Here is a 26,683-nt window from a genome sequence, read left to right on the forward strand (position 1 = left end):
GGAAGAAGGGGGAGAAGCAAACACAGGTGCAGGTGTTTGAGCGTGGACGCCAACTCCGCCGCCATCGACACACGAAAAATTATGCATTAAAATGGAATAAAAAATTATGTTAAATTATTTTTAAAATCGTAGACTCATCGTAGACGCGCGCTAATACTCAGACGGGCTCGATATGAATCACGACTATAAGATACCCGAATTTGGTTAAACTGCACCGCAAAATGTGGGAGTAGTTAGAAATCTAAATCGAAGGGGACAGACACTCACACAACTACAGTTTTATATATATAGATATAAATAATATTTCTTCCTTCTTGTTGTTGATTGTTCGATGTTTACTGGTTACTCTGACGCGGGTAAAAATAAAATTGAAGAGAGTGGTGACATTGGGTAGAGAGGACTCGGAAGTTGTTCCTTTTCGATAGGAAACGGCAGTAGCTTTCTTCGAGTGAATATACGTCGTTGATTACTCTTTTACTCTTTTACTCTTTTATTAGTTTCAGACCATTTAACTGCGGCCATGCTGAAGCACCGCCTTTAATCGAGCAAACTCGACCCCGGGACTTATTCTTTTGTAAGCCCAGTATTTATTCTATCGGTCTCTTTTGCCGAACCGCTAAGCAACGGGGACACAAACAAGGTTGTCAAGCAATACTAGGGGGACAAACACAGACACACAAACACACACACATACATATATATATATATATATATATATATATATATATATATATATATATATATATATACACGACTGTCTCCTTTCAGTTTCCGTCTACCAAATCCACTCGCAAGGCTTTGGTCGGCCCGAGGCTATAGTAGAAAACACTTGCCCAAGGTGCCACGCAGTGGGCCTGAACCCAGAACCATGTGGTTGGTAAACAAGCTACTTACCACACAGATACTCCTGCGCCTATTAGTAGAAATTATCCAAAAACGACAACTTTAACACGAAATAACTTCTAAAATACGAAATTTTGTCAAAAGTATTCCAAGTAATACCTGTTCTGCATGAGACATTCCACCATTATACGAAGTTTCAAACAATTTAGTTAAAAATATATATATTTATAAAAAGAGTCTCATAGACGCATATAGTTTGGTCAGAGGTCAACTGAAATAACAAAACACCTCCATCTCTCTCTCTCTCTCTCTCTCTCTCTCTCTCTGAAAACAGAGAAAGAGAATCACAACTTAATAGACCGATGTTGGATAGAATATTTGCATGGATTCTTTATTAACAGGTAAAACGTGACTTGTGTGGATCACCAGTGGTGGTCAACTGGATTGTATGGACGTTAACAACATCAATAGTATCAATGGGTATCATGTGCTGGGTTAGTTCTGCTGCCTCAGGCGGATGAATATGGCCATGGAGTCTGCTAATGCATAACCTGCAAGTAACAAATAACAACATCAACAACAAAAAGACATTCAAATATATCGTGGGAGGACTTTATACGTGATCACTCGAATTACTAGAAATGGCAGCCGAATCCCCACATAGGAAAAATACAAGTCGGTCACTTTTGGAACTGAATGAAGGCTGATTGGCGGCTGAACAATAAGTACAAAAGTTCTATTATTACTACTCACAGTAACACACACACACACACACACACACACAAAATAAACTATCACTTACTATTGTTCCATATGACTTTCGATTTTTTATCAGAATAACGAATTGAAGGGTAGTAATCTGTCCGATCAAAATTGCAATAAAGTTTGTTCTCATTGATGGTCAACCAGCCACTGACACTTGAACATCCACCACCATGGATCGTTATATAGAAGCGACGATTTTTACTGCGGAGTTTAAAAATATCAAAAACACTTGTTTCGTTTTCAGAATGGGAAAATCTAATATACCACTATGTTTTATTACAAGTAGTATTTAATATAAATAGCCATCTGGGCATCATAGTAAATGTATGTACAGACTGTCAATAGGCTAGTTGCTCTTTTACTCTTTTACTTGTTTCAGTCATTTGACTGTGGCCATGCTGGAGCACCGCTTTTAGTCGAGCAAATCGACCCCAGAACTTATTCTTTGGAAGCCTGGTACTTATTATATCGGTCTCTTTTGCCGAACCGCTAAGTTACGGGGACATAAACACACCAACATCGGTTGTCAAGCAATGCTAGGGGGACTAACGCTGACACACAAACATATACACACACATATACATATACATATATGCGATGGGCTTCCTTCAGTTTCCGTCTACCAAATCCACTCACAAGGCTTTGGTCGGCCCGAGGCTATAGTAGGAGACACTTGCTCAAGGTGCCACGCTGTGGGACTGAACCCGCAACCATGTGGTTGGTAAGCAAGCTACTTACCACACAGCCACTCCTGCGCTACTGTAGAATATTTCCTGAAAATAGATTTGCTGAGTTACGAACACAATAAATATTGGATAGACACGAAAATTCGTCCCAGCAGCGGCCAGTGAGAGCTAGAGATGTTATCTCTGGACAAATATTGCAGTAACTGGCCTGTCGAGAGTGTATATACGTTACGTATGACACACAGATGGCCATACAAGTCTGTGTTAAAATGTGCAGGGACAACCCAAACAGCCGTCTGTAGATTCTATTTGCAACAAGATCTATCTTACACTAAAGATGCGTTTGTAAACACTCGCCTACATATATAAACAGCATATAAGCGCGCAAATGTAAATATGTAAAGAAAGTCAAAAGTGCACACGAGAAGTACACTTTAGTAAACAAAATCTACAAAAAGCCACGAACGATAATATCTTCCCGTTTTAAACATCTTAGCAAAGCGCTAAATAAACATGGAATGTATTTTGGTCAAAAGAAATATAAAGGCGTAGGTGTGGCTGTGTGGTAAGTAGCTTGCCTACCAACCACATGTTTCCGGGTTCAGTCCCACTGCGTGGCACCTTGATCTTTACTTGTTGCATGACTAAATTTTGGTCTTTTTTTATTTTTACTATAGCCTCAGGCCGACCAAAGCCTTGTGAGAGAATTTGGCACACGGAAACTGAAAGAAGCCCGTCGTATATCTATTATATAAAACCATCCGTTCTATCTGTATGTACGTGTGTCTTCTGGGATCTCGGACATCCTCCATCCGATTGTGCTCAAATTTTATATGTAGATACCGACGGTATGAAGGCGTGTATAAGTCTTGAAAAAATTACAAAAATCGATTCCGGGGGAGAATGCGATCAATAAAGCCGGGGGAAAATGCATTTGTACGCGCAAGTACATCAGCTGTTGCGATCGATACTACGCGTACGCGAGAAAAATGCACGTGCAGTTTGCGCCAAAAAAGCCGGCTGGCTTGAAATAATGCCACAAAATGCAGTATATTTAAGAGACCCAAAAAGTAAGATGCAAAAGATATATTTTCTTCAAACTTGCCATGAAGGAAAGAAAGACTATTTGGTTTCTCAAAGAGGAGGCCTATGGGACGGTCAGATAAGTTGTTTTTTAGAAAATTTGGTTTAAATGTTTGACAACTCAGCACCGTCCATTGGACGGGGGGGGGGGGCTTTTGCTCGTATATATATATATATATATATATATATATATATATATATATATATAAATTAATCAAAATAAAAACATGATGCCAAGGATTCAGCGGTACATATGTTTCGGGCCTTTATTAGACGGATTTATAACAATGCATAATGTGTGTCTATGGCCTTCTTCAGCCGCGCACAATTACTACCTCAAGGACATGTATTACATCAAAAATTCTACGTTGGGGATGCAAATCCTCTCATTCGCGCACGACATAATATATATATATGTGTCTGTATATGTTTGCGTGTCTGTGTTTGTTACCCCAACATCACTTGACAACCGATGCGGTTCAGCAAAAGAGATCGATAGAATAAGTACTAGGCTCACAAAGAATAAGTCCTGGGGTCGATTTGGTCGACTAAAGGCAGTGCTCTAGCATGGCCACAGTCAAATGATAGAAACAAGTAAAAGAGTAAAAGAGTATAATGGAATACAATAATATTAAAAACGAACAGGTACAAGGAAATATAATTATGGTATACATTTTCAGGTGAATGTATATTTTCGTGTTTTTAAAACATGTTTCACGTTTTATCTCGAAAGTCAGAAAACTAAGCAATTTGTTACGAGAAAGCATCTCATTTAGACGTGTGATGCCAAAAATATAGAAATGTATTAGTAATGGAGAAATAGCCTAGAGGAGTGGCGGTGGAATTACTAAATTCGTAATTCTGTTCCTTTCAAAAATATCATTAGTATGTAACCAAGGTGGAGGCGCGTGGCTTAGGGGTTAGGGTGCCAGCATCATGATCGTAAGATTGTGGTTTCGATTCCTGGACCGGGCGACGCGTTGTGTTCTTGAGCAAAACACTTAATTTCACGTTGCTCCAGTCCACTCAGCTGGCAAAAATGAGTAACGCTGCGATGGACTGGCGTCCCGTCCAGCTGGGGAACACATACGCCATTGATACCGGGAAACTGGTCCCATGAACCTGGCTAAGCTTTTTAGAAGGGCGCATGTATTTATTATTTTATGTAACCAAGACAAATTACGCCTCTTTTATATATAGGAAAATAGTGATATCACCGGTGCTGCAGATATATTTCATCATTAGCAACGAAAGCAGTATTAGTTCAAAATTGAATTCTGTATATCATAATAAACGAAGATATAATTTCGAAAACCTGGAGATGCGTTGTTCGTCTCCAGAACGTATCGCGCTTAAATATAATGTTGATATTTGTTTGTTGTTTGTTCCTTCTCGAGCCACGCCTGGCTCATTAGGGCCGGTTTCCCGGTTTCTTGGCGTATAGGTTCCCCACCTGGGCGGGATGCCGGTCCGTCGCAGGTGAGCTGCAAGATGCAGGAGGAAAGAGTGAGAGAAAGTTGTGGCGAAAGAGTCAGCAGAAGTTTCGCCATTACCTTCTGCCGGAGCCGCGTGGAGCTTAGGTGTTTTCGCTCATAAACACACACATCCGGTCTGAGATTTGAACCCGCGTTCCCTCGACCGCGAGTCCGCTGCTCTAACCCCTAGGCCATGTGCGTCCACATAATGTTGATATATATATCAGTTGCAGGTATATCTGTAGTGTACGAAAAGTGTTTTGAAAGTATAAGTCTCTACAAAACAAAAAGACCTCTACATCACGAGAGAAACCAAAAAGAATATATATTAACATACTAAAATCCGTTCATTGTGAAATAAAGTCTTGCGGCTGGAGCCAGGTCGTTCCATGGTGAACTTTTCAACTTTTCGAGAGAGAACCAGCTTTGAAGGTTTGTATTTCGCCCATTAAATATCATAGTTACCACATCTGTTCGGTTTTTGTAGAGCACCAGTTTCACCTGCAAAATAAATGTACACGTAGTACAAAAAGGCGCACACGCGCACACACGCGCGCACACACACACACACACACACACACACACACACACACACACACACACACACACATACATACATACCCACACATACACGCATAATGAAAAATAATTGGATCAAGTTAAATCAGGGGTCGCAAAACTTTTTCGACTATCTATCCTCTTTAGCCACTTCTTGCATATCGACCTCATTTAGCCATTTCTCCTTCCGCATTGACCCCCTTTAGACATTTCTTCTTCCACCTTGACCCCCTTTAGACATTTCTTCTTCCGCATTGAGCTCCTTTAGACATTTCTTCTTCTGCATGGACTACGCTTCTCATTTATAATATCTTAATACCTACCCTATTGTACCACATCTTAAATGCGTACCGAGTACTGATGCAATTAAAATGTTGGTTAAAATATACATCTACGAGAAATTAAGAAATTCTGAAGATGACATACTATTTACATTTCAGACTATGTGTACGAGTATACACTATTAAACTTTCAATTCTTGAAGTTGTTTTCATGGTTAGAAAATGTGAAAAGGGGCATCATATTGCTGGCATATCTTTTATTGAAATTGACAGCATCAATATACAAATCTGAGTTCAAGTCCCACCCAGGTCCTCCAGTATTAATTTATGCTGGGTTCAATAAAACTTTGACCAGTCATGTATCGTAAGTTGATTTCATCGATTTTGTTTCCCATTTACTGACCACTCCCCCAAAGAGGAGTCTTTTGTCTATGATAATTATTATTATTACTGCGGTTTGTCACGGATAAAAATTCTTACCAGCTTCTACGTGGATCATAGTCCCCCGTCTGTTGCTCGGTGTTCCCGTCTACGCCTTTAAGGTTAATTCTAAACCTAATTATAAATAGCTCTGCCTGAGTATAGTCTTCTTATATATATGGTTGTATGCATATGTACAGCTGTGTGTATATGTGTGCGCATATACCTGAATTTGTTTCTTTTTCATGTATACTTGACCAAAGTCTGTTAAACATTATTACTATCATTATGAAAATAATGATACTGTGTGAACTTGCTCGCACGTATGAATACATACCTCATCAATTGGAAATTAGTTCCAGAAATCAAGGAGAGGGTGTCGGAAGAAGTTAGGACAAAAAGTACCTCTGCATTCGTCCACATTCCAGTATGAAGGATGTCCTATATTCAGAAATGAATTATAAACTTTTGAACCAGCTCCCTTTGATATGGTATAGGTTTTAATCCATTGGCTATCTGAAATATTAATAATAATAATAATAATAATAATAATAATAATATTAATAATAATAATTCTTTTATTCTTTTATTTGCTTTAGTAATTTTACTGCGGCTGTGCTGGAGCAACACCTTTTGTCGAGCAAATCAACCCCAAGACGTATTCTTTGTAAGCCTAGTACTTATTCTATCGGTATCTTTGCGCATCGAAGTTGGGGGAACAAACACAGACACACAAACATTATACATATCCATACATACATACATACATACATACATACATACATACATACGTACACACACAAACACACACACACACACACACACACACACACACACACACACACACACATATGACTGGCTTCTGTCACTTTCCGTCTACCAAATCCACTCCCAAGGCTTTGGTCGGCTCGAGGTTATAGTAGAAGACACTTGCCCAAGTTGCCACGCTATGGGGACGGCACCAAGAACTATGTGCTTGGTAAGCAAGCTACTTACCACACATCCAATGATAATAATAATAATAATAATAATAATAATAATAGTAATAATAATAATAATAATAATAATAATAATAATAATAATAATAATAATAATAATAATAATAATAATGGACTACAGCAAATATTCTGCTCAATACCACAGATTTGCTTGTCAGGTGTTTGACCGTAACCAGTTGAGCATGTCCCGTAGTGGCTGACGATATGTGCATCTCTGATCACGAGTAGAAGTAGTGGGGGAGCATCATAGCCATGTGTTGAGTGGGATTCTTTGGGGTTTGAATGATTCACCTCTGAAAACATGGGTGTTTCATTCAACATCCTTAAATAACACTTAATCAGGAACCTTTTGAGTGGGATGGGTTACCCAACCAGAGGAAAATACTAACTGGGCCTCTCTTGCAAGGTCATGCACTGTTTATCTTGATATGAGATTCCCATGTTGCGAACATTTGGTTGTGATGCATGTGCCTAGTGTACCCTTATCAGACGGTTAGTCATGATGGGTATACTGGGCTTCGTATATTTGTACCCCAGTGTCACTTTGATGGCATGCACTGCTCTCTCACTCAATAGTAATAATGATAATAATAATAATAATAATAATAATAATAATAATAATAATAATAATGATGATGATAATAATAATAATAATAATAATAATAATAATAATAATAATAATAATGATAATAATAATAATAATAATAATAATAATAATAATAATAATGATAATAATAATAATGATAATAATAATAATGATAATAATAATAATAATAATAATAATAATAATAATAATAATAATAATAATAATAATGATAATAATAATAAAGGAAAACTAAAGGAAACTAAAAGGAAAACTAAATCAGTATACCAAATCGCTTGTCCTATGGTTAATCTGGAAGCGCGTCCCCCAGGGAAGAGCCAGCCTGGGATCGAAAAGTCATCAACTGGCACAAACTCTTCTCCGAATACGGACATGGATGGTCACTTGAACGGGAAATCCCCCAACTCGAGCCCTCCAATTTCACCACCACAACCACCACAGAAAGAAAAATGTAAGCGGAACAAATGGACCCGAGAAGAGTATAAAGAAGTAATATACGCTTATTACTATGCATTAGGTAGGCCATCTCAAGAGAGACACACCGCAAACTCTTACAGTATATGGAGAACACGGAATCAAGACAGTAGGCCCTATTTGGACGAGAACAAATTAGCAAATGTGAGGAGGGATATCTTTAGAAATAACAGACTCACAGACAGTGAAATAAGTGCGATCAAGCACGCAACGGAAAATGACATAAATATAAGACACAAAGGAAATGAAGAATCAGATGAACAGTATAGCCCGCCACGAGGCTTAATTGAAAGACTGCCATCTGACCAAAGTACGCAAAGGCCTGAAGATACAAGAAATTCTATTGTACCTGTTAAAGATAGCCAGGAAAACGATAAAACAACAGTAACTGAAGATCTCGCATTTGCTGAAGAACACAGAGAGTCTATGGCAGAAATGAGACAGAAAATCCTGAATACGCTTGAAGTTGTAAGACATACAAGTACGAATGATAGAGAACCGCTTCATAAACTCTCAAATACAAACCAAAATAAAAAACAAATCCAAATTGGCAACTATGTAACAAATGAAATAATACGAGAATTAAAACCTGATTTTACTGAGTTAAATGAAATTATTTACGCTTCTGCTAGGGCAATTAAAACCAGCTGTATGCCCCCGAAAAAACAAAGAAAACAAAACCTGGGAAGAAATCAAACCTGGAGAAGTAAAATTGAAAAAGAGATTGAATTTATGAGAGGGGAAATATCAATATTAAATGAACTAATATGTGGAAATGATGTAAAATCCAGAACAGGAAGAAAGATGAAGAGAAAATTTGGATCCTCACCAAGAGAAGAATTGATATCAATAAAAGAAACGCTGAAACAAAAAGTCCAAGCAAAAGCCCAAAGAATACGAAGATTTGAGAAGAGAAACAAGTTTTACAAGCAAAATAAGCTGTTCACATCCAATGCCAAAAAATTCTACAGAGAAATAGGGAAGGAGAAAGTAACCGTTAAAGACCCCCTCCCATGGAAGAAGTTCAAAACTTTTGGGAAAGGATTTGGAGTGACAAGAAGACGTAGAACATAAATGCAGACTGGATTATACAAACTGAAGGATCCTACCAAAATTTACAACAACAAGCATGGGAAGACATCACAATAGCAGACCTAAGAAAGGCACTCACGAAGGCCCATAATTGGAAATCCCCCGGTAAAGATAGGGTGCCGAATTTCTGGCTCGCATCGCTCCCGTGCGCACACGGTAAGCTAGTTCAGCTGCTCAATGGAATTTTGAGAGACCCAAAGAAAACACCAGAATGGTTAGCAAGTGGTATTACTTACCTACTCCCAAAGAATAACGAAACCAACCTTCCAAAAACTATCGGCCTATAACCTGTCTATCCACCACGTATAAAATCCTAACATCTATCCTGGCGGAGAAAACATATGCATTCATGGAGAAGAACGATATTTTCCCCATTGAACAAAAAGGGTGCCGCCGAGGCCCTTACGGATGCAAAGATCAACTGCTAATCAATCGTATGATCCTTGAGAACTGTCACAACAAGAGCAGAAATCTCGGCACCGCATGGATTGACTATAAAAAGGCCTTCGACAGTATACCGCATCCATGGATCTTGAGATCGCTGGACATCTTTAAAATTTCCCCTGTGATTTCAAACTTCCTGAAGCACAATATGTCGTTGTGGAATACGAATCTCCAATTATACCACTCTAATGGAGTACTTGCCTCAGAAAATATAAACATCAACTGTGGAATTTTTCAAGGTGACTCACTTTCACCTTTAATATTCTGCATAGCCCTAATACCCCTTACAAGTGAATTAAACAGAACAGGGTATGGGTATAAAATTGCCAATAAAAAATAAGCCATCTATTTTATATGGATGACTTAAAACTTTTTGGTAAAGACAATAATGAACTTGAAGGCCTATTGCACACCGTGAAAGCATTCAGCGATGACATCGGGATGGAGTTTGGACTTGAGAAGTGTGCCAAGGCCACTTTCCAGAAAGGGAAAGTGAAGACCACAAATTCAGTCGTGTTAGATGTTGACACAGTCATAAGAGAGCTTGAGCAAGAACAGACATACAAATATTTAGGGATAAATGAAGGCTCTGGTATTCAGCATGCAAGCATGAAAGAAAAAATCAGGAAGGAATGTTATAGGAGAGTTCGTGCAGTCCTGAAATCTGAACTAAATGCACGTAACAAGGTGTTAGCTATAAATTCCTTAGCAGTTCCAGTTGTTACTTATAGCTACAATGTGTTGAACTGGAATATGAGTGAAGTAAAGAATATAGATAGAAAAATACGCAAGCTGCTGAGTTGTAATAGGATGCACCACCCAAAGGCAGACGTAGATCGCCTTTACCTTCCCAGAGCCCAAGGAGGTCGAGGCCTGATCCAATTTGAACTAGCTTACAAAACAACCACAATTGGACTGGCCAAATATCTCGAAATATCGAATGACTGGATGCTAAAGCTCGTGGAAAATCACGAGAGACGAAAGAAGCTTCATTCTATCATCAAGGAAAGCAAAAAAATTGCTATTGATCTCGTGCAGGATACCCAAACTGAACAACCCGAGGGAAGTACGGCAACTATTGTTGCAAAGAAGGTGAAAATGATGGCAATGAAAAAAGCGCACGAGCAATTGGCTGATAGGTGGGAGGAGAAACCTCTGCACGGCCAATATGTGACCCGCAGCAAACAAGCTGATGTTGACCAGAAGCAAACCCATCAGTGGCTGCGGAGCTCAGGGCTAAAAGCAGAGAGCGAAGGTTTCATCCTGGCTGCTCAAGACCAAAGTCTATTAACCCGGAACTACCAGGCCAATGTGAGGAAAAATGGAGCAGACCCAAAATGCCGATTCTGCAACGGCATGATTGAAACAGTGGACCACCTAATCTCTGGATGTAAAGTCTTAGCACCAGTGGAGTATAAATTAAGACATGACAGAGTTGGCCAATATCTCCACTGGCTAATAAGTCGGCATTACAATATCAAAACTGCCGACAAGTGGTATAATTATCACCCTGAGGCTGTAACTGAAGGAGAAAATGTAACCATTCTGTGGGACTTTCCAGTACATACAGACCGAACCATCAAGGCCAATAAACCAGATATTGTTGTGAAAGACCAAAACAATAAAGTTTGCTTATTGATCGACATGAGCATCCCCGGTGATCATAATATCTCAGCGAAAGAGTTTGACAAGCTCAGAAAATATAAAGACCTACTCATTGAAATTGAGAAAATGTGGCATCTCAAGGCGGTTACAATACCAGTGATCGTAGGAGCACTAGGAATGATCAAGAAGGGAACCGAAAATTATATGAGAATGATCCCTGGCTTACCATCCCTGCAAGAAGTGCAAAAGATTGTCTTAACTGGTACATCACACGTATTGAGAAGAGCATTGTCGATGTGAGAACTGTTGCCGCTCATGTATTTTAATTTAACTTTAAAAAAAAAAATTAAAAAAATTAACGAACTACTGAGTTTGGTTTAATGGCCTACCAATATACACTATGAGTTTCTTTGCCCTAGGAGTCGGGAAGACACTCGGCAAGAAATGGAAGAAAATTTGAAAGAAGAAAAAAAAAGTAATAATAATAATAATAATAATAATAATAATAATAATAATAATAATACATACATACATACATACATTGGAAGCTATACCAACATTATGGAATAACAACAGAAAAAAGATGATATAGGCACACACCAGAAAAGGTCACAGAAAACGAGAAAGCAACCATACTCTGGGATATGCCGATACACACAGATAGAGAAATTAAGATCCAACAGACCAGATATAGTTGTCAGAGATCATGAAGAAAAAAAATGCTTTCTAATTGATGTATCAATACCGGCTGATGACAACGTGTCTCTAAAAGAAATGGAGAAACTCTCAAAATACAAAGACCTGGAAATAGAGATAACTAGAATGTGGAACCTGAAAACAGAAACAATTCCTATCATAGTAGGTGCATTAGGCATGATAAAAAAATATTCAGACAAATACATAACAAAAACACCAGGACTTACAAACACATATAACATACAGAAAATTGCACTACTAGGCACTGCACACATCCTACGCAGAACACTTTCCATACAATAACCATCAGAGCATCACAACAAATCACAGCACATACCCAAGGCACACAGAGCTGCGCTCGGTAGTGAAGTGAAAGCACGCTATAAAAATAAAACTACTGAATAATAATAATAATAATAATAATAATAATAATAATAATAATAATAATAATAATAATAATAATGATAATAATAATAATAATAATAATAATAATAATAATAATAATAATAATAATAATAATAATAATAATAATAATAATGATTTCACGTATTTGCCACCACGTCGAGGAATAAGGGAGCCAAAACACTGACAACCTGAAATTGTTGAGGTTTACATATAATGAAAAGGAAAGAAAATCATCAACAGACTCCATAACATTCATCTTAAGTCTTTTCCTGGCCTGGGTATCGCATGTGATACACAAGACATATTTCGTCTGTTTCCATGCATCATCTGCTATACAAGTTCTCATCTTGGGCTTTTGGGAAAGAAAACATTTATATGATTCAGAGATTTACATAAAGAAGAGCTAAATTAAACTGTGCACGTTTAGGGCAAACATATAAACAGGCTTTCGACAGGCAAAGGGTTAGATACTATTTTTGAAAAATTAGGGCAGATCCGTGATTTAATGCCAATGGGATACAAGCTAGAAGTTGTTCAACCCCAGTTGGGTGAACTGGATTAGGATGTGTGATGCTGACGGCCCCGCCTCTACACGCATACAAACCCCAGAGACCTAAGAAAAATATTTGGTGCTTTCTCTAAGAATATATATCTTGGGACTTTCTAATTTAGACAATGCCTGAAATATGAGGGTGTGGGTTATAAATTGTTATGGAGCCAAGAATTTCACTGATATTTTATTTTATCGATCAGGGTAAGATGACAGGTAAAGTTGACCTCAGCGTGATTTAGTCTCAGAAACCTACAGGATTAATAAGGCAAATAATATTTTAACGAGTATGCCAATCCACCTTGCTCCCCACCTGCGGACGTGTGAAAACCCATCTTGAGTGTGTGTGTGTTGGGAAAGAGTCCCGTAAATCTATGATAAAATTCAGCTCCCAACTCAGCTCAGTTTACACTGTTTCCCTTAATATACCCATGTGTATTCCTAACTGAAAGGGTCCTGCTACTCTGTTTCAACAAATTCAGTCTGAACCCTACTTTCGGAATGCAAGCAGAATTTTTGAAATCAAAATTTATACCCCAAATTGTAGGTCGACTTATACACCAAGACGACTTTGGAACCAAAAGGAAATTTCTATGTGAAATGCTGTAAGATTTCGGAAGATAGAGACGATGTTTAAATGCTTACACTACATGATTATGCCATTCACTGTGTCGGATTCTATGCTGTAAAATTCGTTACTGCTTTGCTTTTTTCTTTCTCTTTGTGTTAAATGTTGCATCGAGTGTGTCTGCAACGGACATCGTAGATTACGATTCTTCAAATTATATCCTCCTTCAAAAACACGTATTTATCTCTCATTATGTTCCCCCCTCTTCTCCTACATTGTCCAATCCCCTTTCACATGTTCATCTTGTCAGTACCCTCTCACCTCCTCCAGTCCACTTTACCACTCCACTTACATTCACCTTCCGATAGCCCGCGGGTGTTCCAAGCAATGTTTCCACATCTTTTCGTCCTCTGTCTGTCTTTTTGTCTCTCCCTCTTTCTCATTCTCTCATTATATCTCTCTCTCTCTCTGTCAATCACTCTCTCTCCCCCTCTCTCTCTGTATGTATATATATATATATATATAATATATATATATATATATATATATATAAAAAAAAAAAAAAAGAGTAATAACTGTTAGAAGTGCATCAAGTGTGTTTCAAAGTCATTTAATAACGATGAGAATATGCTGAGAGGAACTACCACCAACCGCGTAAAAAGAAAAAAAAAACACCACGACATTAACAATAAGGAAGCTCTACTTACATCTATAGAAGGCAATCTCGTTGCTGTCACTCGTGCTGACGACTGTCATTATATCTTTCGGTGAGTAATTCTTACAAACACGGCTGACTTCGTTGTAAGTAAAGAATTCTGATTGGCTCTGTAGAGCGATGCCAGTACATTCCAGTAGACTTTCTCTCTTATAGAATTTTTCCGATGGATTCGTCTGAAGGTATCCATAAGAGTAACCAGGAGGCAAACGTTCGTAGTAAGCATCATTAAATTTCTGAGCAAAGGCAACCGCCAGAATTATTGTAAATGTTAACAGCTGCACTGCCATTGCAGCTGGACAAGTAAACGGGAACTGGGACATTCTTGGCCCTAACATCAATGGGAAATGTTTAAGAGTAAGGCGGAGTAATCCTGAAAGAGAAGAGGAAGATAAATTGAGAAGATGGAAAATGTTTGCGTGTAAGAGGCAAAATGTTTGTAAAAGAAAACGCTAAATGAATAAATTACAACTTAGAAGAGAAAAAATAAAATAAATTAAGGTGATTCCTAAAGGCATAGGTCCTGGGTATGATTTTAAACTGCATCCAGCAATGATCCCTGGTTGGGGATTTCTAGTGTTTTGACGAATTTTGGAACCAGCTCTTAGCCACCGATGTCCCAAGATCTAGTCTGACCCGTAGTAGTAGTGGTTGTCAAGGTTCTAATTATGGATTAATTAGTAATTCCTTCGATCGCATGGAGCTCATCATCCAGGTGGTAGTGAAACAACCCTTCTAGAAGATGGAAAACTCTGATTCCAAACCCTCGATAACTTGCAACAATATTCAATCATGGGAAAGTGTTCGGGTGAAAATACTCGGGTAAAATTGGGAATCAGAGACCAAGGGGCAGTTCGATGCTGTCTTCAACCTCACCCCTGCAAATCCTGTGTCGATGCTGTTAACAAATTGTAAGGTTCCTTTCCTTCTTTTAGACCTGTTAATGAGATTGAGATGATGGACACACTATATGGGCAACAACTTATTTCTTTATTACCCACAAGGGGCTAAACACAGGGAGGACAAACAAGAACAGACAAACGAATTAAGTCGATTATATCGATCACAGTGCGTAACTGGTACTTATTTAATCGACCCCGAAAGGATGAAAGGCTAAGTCGACCTCGGCGGAATTTGAACTCAGAACGTAACGGCTGACGAAATACGGCTACGCATTTCGCCCGGCGTGCTAACGATTCTGCCAGCTCGACGCCCTACATGGGCAACAACCTGTCCTCCGTACCACACGGCTCTGGTTGGGGTCATATCGAATACATTATACTAGAAATATAGAACCGGATATCACACCGGTGAAGAAGAACATAACAATTCAAACAACACAGACTGAACATGCAGATACGTGGCAGAGACTGCCATTTGCACAGAGTACTGTTCAGAGACAGACAACGATGGTCTGATAGGGCAGGAAGTTACGGGCTTCATACATGGTCATTAATTAGGAACTGAGATGCAGGCTCAGCCTTTCGGGTTTAGATATATATATATATATATATATATATATATATATATATTGTGTGTGTGGGTGTGTGTGTGTGATATAAATAGTATATATGTGTATATATATATATATATATATATTAGAAGCACATGCTTCTAGTGAGTTAGGATCTCAGATCAACAGGGCTCTTAACCGATGAGAGTCTCCTGAGCAAATAAATTATCGTTATTGCTGCACAAGAACGACGAAAAAACTGCAGTCTAAGAGGAACCGAGTTAGTAAATGTTTTATTTCATTTCACTAAATTTATCTAGCTTCATGTGTTTGAGCACAATTCGCCTATATAGATTATATGATAATATATGGCATTGTGCTAGAAATACCAGCGATAATAATTAATTATTTTATCGCAAATGACTTGTTTATGATATAAAATAGTCAGAGACTATGAATAAATTCAACAACAATGAGGAACGGCTACGATAGGCCGTTCGACCCAAGAGGCCTGTTTGTAGCCGTTCCTCAATTGTGGTTGAACATATATATATATATTATATATATATATATATATATATATATATACTTACCATATATACACTCAATTTTCTAGTGGTGTATTGAGTGTGGATATGACTTGAAACTTCACCTGTTGGAGGGAGACCAGATACAAAGTTTCCGGAGCTTTGATGAAATTCCAATCAACTTTCGGTGACTATTGATCCCATATCTACTGTAACTCGTAAAAGTAGCACGTGTTACGGTCCCAATTATAGGTTAATTTCCATCTTAGCAAAAGGGGAGCGAAGGACACCCTAGTTCCAGTAGCAACTTCCTTCTAGGCTAATGTAAAATCATATAGAAAAAAGAACTCTCAAGTTCTCTCTGTGTCTAGTTGTCTCCATCTCTGTTGTGCCACTGGTGTTATAGCTAAGGGTTCAATGCTGTGCCACACTTTAAACACCCAGAACAAATCAATGCACAGGGATTTCTGTCTTTTTCGGAACGTTTTCACACCATACGGAGATCAAGAAATGATCTTACTCGGTCTCCACTTGACTTCCAAAACGCAAATATATACAGTATACTATAATATCTCTATCACTTTATCCGATCCACGCAGTACAGATACATAAATAAACATGATAACACAGAAGCAATATCAATCAACTGATCTAGCCACAGTCGCATAACTGGGATCTAAACCGTCTTCAAAGCAGAGCAGCAGCATTGAGGTTCCAACATAGCGGAACATAACGAAACAGAACTTACCTTTGTTACTGATTACACTAACAACTGTGTTTGAAAACGTTAACCACTATCCACTGTTGTCGGTACTATCAACTGATGCCACTGAACTACCAAGAAAAGTCCCCAAATGTTTGAATTGTTCAATAATGATTTCAACTATTACTTAATCTTCACAGATGTCTCCACCGTCCACTACAGTCGTTACTGCTCTCTTGCTTCGAGTCTGATGCGCAAGACTTCTCCATCGAAGTGAAACTACTTTCGATTTATAACAAGCCAATGTTTACAGAATGACTTCTCTGAACACACTTGAAACACATTTCTTTTGTCCTCGGAATCTTTAGAAGGCGTAGGTGTTGTTATTTTGTTGTTGCTGTTGGTGGCCTTGGTGGTGGTCGTTGGTTGTAGTAGTAGTTGCAGTAGAGTTAGTAGTAGTGATTGTTACTTTCGGGTGGAGCTTTTAATTGGGCGTTGATAGGGATGTTGCATTGTGTTGGTGATGATGATTGTGGTAATGTTTTAAGGATATCATTACAGCAGTATTGATATCTATGGTGTTAATTTTGCAAAAATGTTATGGGTGGTGGTAAGTGGTTATTGGTGATGCGATGTTGTAGGATGGAAGATGTAGTGCTGGTGATAGTGGTGGTGGTAGTTCTGTCAATGTTACACTTATTGTTGTGGTTGTGGTCATGGTAGTGGTTGTGGTGGTGAAAGATATTAATGATGATATCGAAGTTGAGTTTGTATTTGTGCCATATTTTAGCTGTATAGGTGGTGGTTGGTAGTGATGGTAGCGTAGTTACTCGTTTAGCAAAATCGAGAGGAGAAGGGCAAATCTTGTGCCTCCAACTCTTAAAACCCTAGCTGTAGCTGCTAGAAACACCTACAGCACTTCATGAAATTAGCCAGTGTTTGCCTTCAAGATATATGGCAGGACATCGAATATCTATCAAGCGAAGGGAACTCAGCGAGGTCAGAGTGTAGAGTGACAGTAAGCCCCTGTCCTCTAAAGTGTCGTCTATCGCCCACAGCGAGTAGAATTTTTTAAATCAAAATTTATACCCCAAATTGTAGGTCGACTTATTGTCGTCTATCGCCCACAGCGAGTAGAATTTTTTAAATCAAAATTTATACCCCAAATTGTAGGTCGACTTATACACCAAGACGACTTTGGAAACAAAAGAAATTTCTATGTGAAATGCTGTAAGATTTCGGAAGATAGTGACGATGATTAAATGCTTACACTACATGCTTATGCCATTCACTTTGTCGGATTCTATGCTGTAAAATACGTTACTGCTTTGCTTTTTTCTTTCTCTTTGTGTTAAATGTTGCTTCGAGTGTGTCTGCAACGGACATCGTAGATTACGATTCTTCAAATTATATCCTCCTTCACAAACACGTAATTATCTCTCATTATGTTCCCCCCTCTTCTCCTCCATTGTCCAATCCCCTTTCACATGTTCATCTTTTCAGTACCCTCTCACCTCCACCAGTCCACTTTACCACTCCACTTACATTCACCTTCCGATAGCCCGCGGGTGTTCCCAGCAAAATTTCAACATCTTTTCGTTCTCTGTCTGTCTTTTTGTCTCTCCCTCTTTCTCATTCTCTCATTATCTCTCTCTCTGTCAATCATTCTCTCTCTTCCCTCTCTCTCTCTCTCTCTCTCTCTCTCTCTCTCTCTCTCTGTATATGTATATATATATATATATATATATATATATATACATGTATATAAATAGATGAGTGTATTTTTACCTTGTTAATAATTAACACGGAAAAAAAATATAATAGTTTACCAGGGCAGCAAAAATCTCACAGTAAGATGTTGTAACTCCTTGTTTATAAAGGTAGAAACTTCGTGTTTACGTGGAATATTTTGAATAATATATGAATAAATAAATGGAGTTTAACAAAGGTGTAAATCACATATTTTTACTTTCGACATATGTTTCGAAATTTCCACTGATACTATTCAAGAGAATAAATGGTATAAACAATGCAATTTTCTCTTCAGGGAAGTGAAAAAAACGAAACTCGTCAATAAGACATTTCAGCAAAAAAATTATGGATTCGTATAGCGATTGACAGAACGCTATTAATATTGTTTAAAAAAACGTTATATGATATAACGTCATAAGTAGCTAACAGAAAGAGTAGGGATACCAATAGTGAATGTTAAATATAAATGTTTATATCATTTATTCATATATATATATATAAACGATAAGAAATGGAGCAATAACTGTTAGCGGTACATCATGTGTGTTTTAAAATCATTTAATAACGATGAGAATCTGCTTACAGCTGTTTCAGTGTATCAAGCTGGGGTAAACGTACAGTTATTTCGTTGCAATTGACAGACATCATCAGAACGATTATATGGCAAATATAAATAGAAGGCAGTAGGAAGAAGATATAAGGAAAGGAAAGGAAAACTGATATATGGAATTATGGACCTCACTGAAATTTAAGACTATTGAATCAACTAACATTTTACATCTTTTTTTCCTTGATCTACTTCTAACTGTTATTATTGTTCCCTTTCGTATCGTTTTTATATATATATATAAACCACGGTTTTACCTTTTAAATTACCTACTACCGTATACCTTATAACAAGGGTCATACATACTGAGGTATTACCAGGAGCGCCTTTGGATACATCTATCCTCTGTTTTACTCTTTTACTGGTTTCAGTCATTTGACTGCGGCCATGCTGGAGTACCGACTTTAGTCGAGCAAATCGACCCCGGGACTTATTCTTTGAAAGTGACGGGGACGTAAACACACCAGCATCGGTTGTCAAACAATGCTAAGGGGACAAACACAGAGGCTATAGCAAAAGACACTTGCCCAAGATGCCACGCAGTGGGACTGAACCCAGGACCATGTGGTTGGTTAGCAAGCTACTTACCACACAGCCACTCCTGCGCCTATCCTGTAGATGGTTATATTACCTCTAACTTCTATCTTACACAACATATTATGTGTGTGTGTTGGGGGGGGTGTATACATACATTTCTCTCTATCTCTTTCTCTCTCTACTCCTGGCAGATTTTTGGTGCTTTCTTCCCCCATCGAAATGCAAAAATTCAAAAACCTTTAAAGTTAAGTTACACGATGTAAGTATTATGCTTAATCTTTCTCTAATCAATATCGATTATAGAGTTATTATTTTTATATTCTCCGGACAACAATCGTATTGTTTAAAAGTGAAACCTGTCTTTTCCAGTTCATTAACACAAAACATACAATGGTACAAGAAAAGGAAAGAGGAACCCTTAAACTTGTATTGTTATAATAAAATCAATTGTTTATTTTGCAAGTTTGTGTTTTTGAAGCTCTGGGATTTTTTTGCATAATACAAACAGTTTAACTTCACAATTTGCTTCGGTTATAAAATTCATTTCTTTTTCATTTGATTTTGTCGTCATGTCTATTCTTGCTTTGTTTCTATTTATTTTACAATGTTGTATCCAACACACGTTTTACAGTTAAAATCAAATTATTTAGCCCTAGGATGTAATATCCTAAGCGATTTATTTTCATCCATATTTCATGTTATTATACATATTCCCTTAAAATTCATACTCTACCTACTAACCTGTCACCTGAAACATGGAGGGCCTCTGTCCATTGTAATTTTAGCAAAGGCTATCTTTCTCCATCAGATTATCGTGATGTCTTTAATTGACAATCATTTTTCTTGCTTTCTCACCAGTCAAGTTAATAAATTAGTGTGTAGTTGAGATTATTATGAACTATCACTTATTTCCAGGCGGTGCTTACTGATATTTACTACAGTAATTTATTTAATTCAACCCCCCGTTTAATATTAATTTACTTCATCTATAATATCCCATCAGATTCCCATCTGTGATACTTGTTTCATAAAACATTCGTACACTCTATTAAATATTCTGTATATGAGGGAGAACCCTATATTATTTATTTGTTGTATCACAGATCCTTTTATCTTCTGACGTCATAGCTATTGCTATGAAATCTATCCTCTCTTTTAGGGATATCATACTCCAAGCCATATGTACAGATCTTGGTATTTCGAGGACCCTTCACTCTTACTTCATTCCAACCTTAAATATGCCCAGATATTGCATTATAACTTGTACATAATACGTTTATATCTTAATACATTACGTGACATGTACTTATATCAAATCAGATCTTCTGAGTTTATATCATCTAGGCGCAGGAGTGTCTGTGTGGTAAGTAGCTTAGACGGAAACTGAAAGAAGCCTGTCGTATATATATATATATATATATATATATATATGTATGTATGTATGTGTGTGTTTGTGTGTCTGTGTTTGTCCCCCTGGTATTGCTTGACAACCGATGCTGGTGTGTTTACGTCCCCGTCTCCTACCGGTTCGACGAAAGAGACCGATAGAATAAGTACTGGGCTTACAAAGAATAAGTCCCGGGGTCGATTTGCTCAACTAAAAGGCGGTGCTCCAGCATGGCTGCAGTCAAATGACTGAAACTAGTAATAGAATAAAAGGATAAAAGTATATGTGTATGTGTGTGTATGTTAGTGTGTATGCTTTTGTGTGTGTGTGTGTGTGTGTGTGTTTGAGCGTGCTTGCCCGTACGGGCGTGTGTGTGTGTGTGTAATTTACCGTATATATGTATATGTAAATAAACCTGCATTTGTTTTGTTGACTATAATTCTTCGTATGATTTACTTCTCCTCGTCTTTCAACAGCAGCCCTAACAATAACTACTACTACTGCTGCTACTACTACTACTACTACTACTACTACTACTACTACTACTACTACTACTGCTGCTGCTACTACTGCTACTACTACTACTACTACTACTACTACTACTACTACTACTACTACTACTAATCTACCATCACTACCAACCACCACCTATACAGCTAAAATATGGCACAACTATAAACTCAATTTCGATATCATCATTAATATCTTTCACCATGACCACAACCACAACAATAACTGTAACATTGACGAACTACCACACCACTATCACCAGCACTACATCTACCATCCTACAACATCGCATCACCATAACACTACTACACCACTACCACCATCTAACCACCACTCTCATGACCCACATTAATTAATTTCTTCCCTCAAAGAGGTCCCGATGTATCTACGTTACGGAATGAAGGGGTGGGGGTTAGGGTTCGTTTTTAGGGTTAAGGTTAGCGCAAGTTTTTGGAGTTAGTTAGAGTAAGGGAGTCATTACCTTGTAAAATGTTTTGTACGTAACACCTATATTTAAGTAGTACCTATTTCTTTACTACCCACAAGGGGCTAAACATGGAGGAGACAAACAAGGACAGACAAACGGACTGAGTCCATAATATCGACCCCAGTGCGTAACTGGTACTTATTTAATCCACCCCGAAAGAATGAAAGCAAGGTAGACCTCGGGGTTAATATAGGGCGTTACGATTATCAGAAAATAAAAAAAAAATGTGTGTAATAGGTGTAAAACAACTTCCTATGAACGAATATGAAAAACAAATTCGCGCACGCGAAAGGGGGTGGGGGAGAGGCCTCGGAAATTCACATCGGGACGTTCTAAAGCGTCTGAGGAGCTGACCGGGCACCAAAACAAAAAAAAAATAGTGTAATATGTGTAAAACAACTTGCTCTAAACGACTATCATGAAAAAAAGCGCTCTCGCGAAAGAGGGGTGGGGGGAGAGCCTCGGAAAATTTATATCGGGAATTTCCGAAGCGTCTGAACCGGGCACAAAAACAAAAACAAAAACAGCGTAATGATTCATGTGATGTGTGTTCTTGATACTCGTTTAGAACAAGTAGTTTACACCAATTACACTATTTTTTTCTTAGTTTAAAGGCCGTGGACTGAAGATGTGAAATTCCGAAGCCTCTCCCCACCCCCCTTTCGTGAGCGCGCATTGTTTCATGATAGTCGTTTAGAGCAAGTTGTTTTACACATATTACACTATTTTGTTTTTGTTTTGGTGCCCGGGTCAGCCCCTCAGACGCTTTCGGAACTTCCCGATGTGAATTTTCCGAGGCCTCTCCCCCACCCCCCTTTCGCGTGCGCGAATTTTTTTTTTCATATTCGTTCATAGGAAGTTGTTTTACACCTATTACACACATTTTTTTTTTGATTTTCTGATAATCGTAACGCCCTATATTAACCGACCTCGGCAGAATTTGAACTCAGAACGTCGCGGCAGACGAAATACGGATATGCATTTCGCCCGCCCTGTTAACGGTTCTGCCAGCTCGACCGCCAACTTGTGTAAATATTGGTTTAGTGGAACAGAGTATTGGGAAACCGTGAATAAGGTGCAGGATTCGAGTATTTGTCGGAAAATGTTTTCTTCTTGTCTTCTAATAGTAATTAGCCAAATTTCGAGGTTCTTCTCAGAGCTATCCCACATTCAAAAATTATACGGGTATTTTTAAAATTTCCATTCAATAAATAATAAATTACGCATTATATTAATTGAATAAACTGTCGGTTTTCCAAATAGCAAATAAAAATTTTAAATAGTAAGTGAGAGGCATTGCAAATGAGAATGGAATACTCTTCAGTCAATGCAAAGAATACTTAAATTTGTGATTAATTGGACGCAGGGAATGCAAAGAATATTTAATTTGTGATTAACTGACACAGTGAATGCAATGAATATTTAAATTGCGAGAAATGAGAGTTGAAAAATACTTCAAGAAACTTGAGAAATGGAAGTTATAGAAAATTCTTTAAAATAGTTCCAGACAATTTAGTCCTTTAATAATTGCAGTTTTTTTTTAGTACTTTAATAATCGTTACATGCCTAATTAATAAGAAGTTTTTCTCCATGTAGTATAGATAGTTTCAGATAATCTTCATTTGCTGGCAGTTTTCGCACAATACAGAGACAAGTCCTCAAATATCTACACACACGCACACATTCACACAACTTATGTATATATATATATATATATATAGATATATATATATATATATATATATATATATGTAGTCTGGAGACACTCGTAAGCTGGAAAAACACAGCTCTGTATCTCTCTGTCGCTCTTTCTCTCTTTCTTTCTCTCTCTGTCTGTAGAAAAAGAGAATGAAAATCACAACTCAAAAGACCGATGTTGGATAGAATATTTGTATGGATTCTTTATTAACAGGTAATACTTGACTTATGCGGATCACCAGTGGTGGTCAGCTGGATTAGATGAACGTTAACAACATCAATAGTATCAATGGGTATCATGTGCTGTGTTAGTTCTGCTACCTCAGGCGGATGAATATGGCCATGAAGTCTGCTAATGCATAACCTGCAAGTAACAATAACAACATCAATAACAAAAGGAATTCAAATATATCGTGGGAGGACTTTATAGGTGGTCACTCGAATTACTAGAAATGGCAGCCCAATCTCTGCATCGTTTTGTGGGTCGGTCACTGTTGGAACGCCTTTGAATATAAATCAGTTGAATCAAGGCTGATTGGCCGCTAAACAATAAGTACAAAATTAACATTTAGTACTACTACTCACAGTAAGACAAACGCACACAAACACAGAAGATACAATATCACTTACCGTTGTTCCATACGACTTTCGATTTTGTATCAGAATAACGAATTAAAGGGTAGTATTCTGAATTTTCGTACTGACAGTCAAGTGGTCCCTCATTGATGGTCAACCAGCCTCTGTCCCCGTCACAATTATCATGTATTGTTATATAGAAGCGACGATTAAACCTAAGGAGTTAGAAAAAGAAAAAAAACTTGTTTGGGTTTCAGAATATGAAAATCTAAACTTCTAGAAAACATACCATTATGTCTGCTATATGCAGTTAAATCAATCAGAATTTAATTAAAATAGACATCTGTGTATCATACTTAATGTATAAACACACTCGCGATAGACTATTCACTGAAGTATTTTTCCTGAAATAGCATGTATTATGGATTTGCTGTCTATCGGATAGACACCGAAATTCGTTCCAGCAGCGGCCAGAGAGAGCAAAAGATGTTATTTCAGGACACACATATTGCAGTAACTGCCTGTCGAGAGTGTAATATACGTTATGTATGCTACATAGATGTTAGATAAACACACTCGCGATAGACTATTCACTGAAGTATTTTTCTGAAATAGCATGTATTAATGGATTTGCTGTTATCGATGACAACAAAAAACCGAAATTCGTTCCAGCAGCGGCCAGGAAGCAAAAGATGTTATTTCAGGACACACATATTGCAGTAACTGCCCTGTCGAGAGTGTATATACGTTATGTATGCTACATAGATGTTAGAATGGCAGTGGCAGCCCACAGGCCCGTCTATAGATTCCATTTCAAATGAGATCTATCTTACACCAAATATGAGTTCGTAAGCACTCACATACATATAAACGACATATATACAGAAATACAGACATACGCAAACCCCCACTCTTACAGGCAGACACATATGCACACACATACATACACACACGCGCGCGGCAGATTTGTTGCAAAGTGAAAATGTAAGGAAAGGCAAAAGTACACACGAGCATACAATTTAGCAAAAATCTACAAAAACGCTCGAACATATAACGATATATTTCTTCCCGTGTTGAACATCTTAGCAAGCGCGCCAAGGCATGGAAATAAATATAATAGAATGTAATAATACTTAAAAGGAACAGAGACAAGTAAATATAATTATAGTATTCATTTTAAGGTGAATGTATATTTTCGTGTTTCGCACTTTAAAACATGCCTTTTGACGCGAAAGCCAGGAAACTACACAATTGGTTAAGAGAAAGCACGTGTGGTGTTGAAAATACAAAAATGTATGAGTAAGAGATAAAGAGTCTCTAGCAGCGGCAGTGGGGTTGCTAAATCAGTATTTCTGTTTTTGTTTTTTTTTTAATATCGGCGCAGGTGTGGTTGTGTGGTAAGTAGCTTGTTTACAGGTTGCTTCTGCGCATGTGCGAGTCAGTGTTGTGTTTGGCACTGAAGCGGTGAAGACGTGCTTTTGAAGCCGTCTTGAATTGAAAATTTTTGAAGCCCCATTGTAAGGTAAGATTCTGTTTTCTGGGTCCAGTGGGAATTTTTGTTGAAAATTGTTTTTTACAGGCAGGAAGTCCTACTGGATTCAGAATTCTGATTCTGCCGACATGGGGCAAATATATTTTTCTCGCTGAATTGTGAGAATTTGGGGGGGGGGCGTATTCGTCTTCGATAATTGAGTGAATATTTTTCTCACCTAATTATGAGAATTGTATTGTGCTGTGAAGAAATTTAAGAATTGTGAGAACTGTTATATAGGGGAGTGTTTTGCCTCCGAAGTTTGAACAATTTTTACCAATTTTACACCAATTTTTGTGGAAGTTGTGTTCCAGTAGCGGCGTTCCGGGTTCAATTTAGGCCGGGAGTACCGAATGGCCAGAAGATTTTTTGCTGTGTTATTGACTTTCTTTTGAACTTTATTTGACTTTCTCCTTTTTTGTTTATTGTGACTTTCTTCTGATTTCTTTTTCTTCTCGCTTTTTAAGTTTTATTTTGAATATATTTAAAAAAAGAAAAAAAAAACATGGCAATGAAAAATGACAAAAGTTTGGAATGGGAGATCATACCGCCTAAAAAGTAGTAAAAAGACCGTGAAGATAGGACGGTGGTGTTGAGAACCTACTACAAGGCACTCGACACCATCGCCCTGTTCGAAAAGACGGCAATTGAAA

The 26,683-nt window shown here is 37.8% G+C and overlaps 1 protein-coding gene across 1 annotated transcript in view; it reads right to left on the reverse strand.

Annotated features, from left to right (window-relative positions):
* Positions 1 to 1,228: 1,228 nt before the first annotated feature.
* Positions 1,229 to 26,683, reverse strand: part of LOC118761921 — a 30,239-nt gene continuing 4,784 nt past the window's right edge. Inside the window, exons 3-4 of the mRNA XM_036500123.1 lie at positions 24,554 to 24,714; positions 1,229 to 1,394 (exon numbers count right to left, since the gene is read on the reverse strand). Of these exons, the coding sequence (XP_036356016.1) occupies positions 1,339 to 1,394; positions 24,554 to 24,714 (217 nt within the window). The 3' untranslated portion in view covers positions 1,229 to 1,338. The remainder of the gene's footprint in view (positions 1,395 to 24,553; positions 24,715 to 26,683) is intronic.

Source organism: Octopus sinensis, unplaced genomic scaffold (assembly GCF_006345805.1).
Source record: "Octopus sinensis unplaced genomic scaffold, ASM634580v1 Contig18722, whole genome shotgun sequence".
NCBI lineage: Eukaryota > Metazoa > Mollusca > Cephalopoda > Octopoda > Octopodidae > Octopus > Octopus sinensis.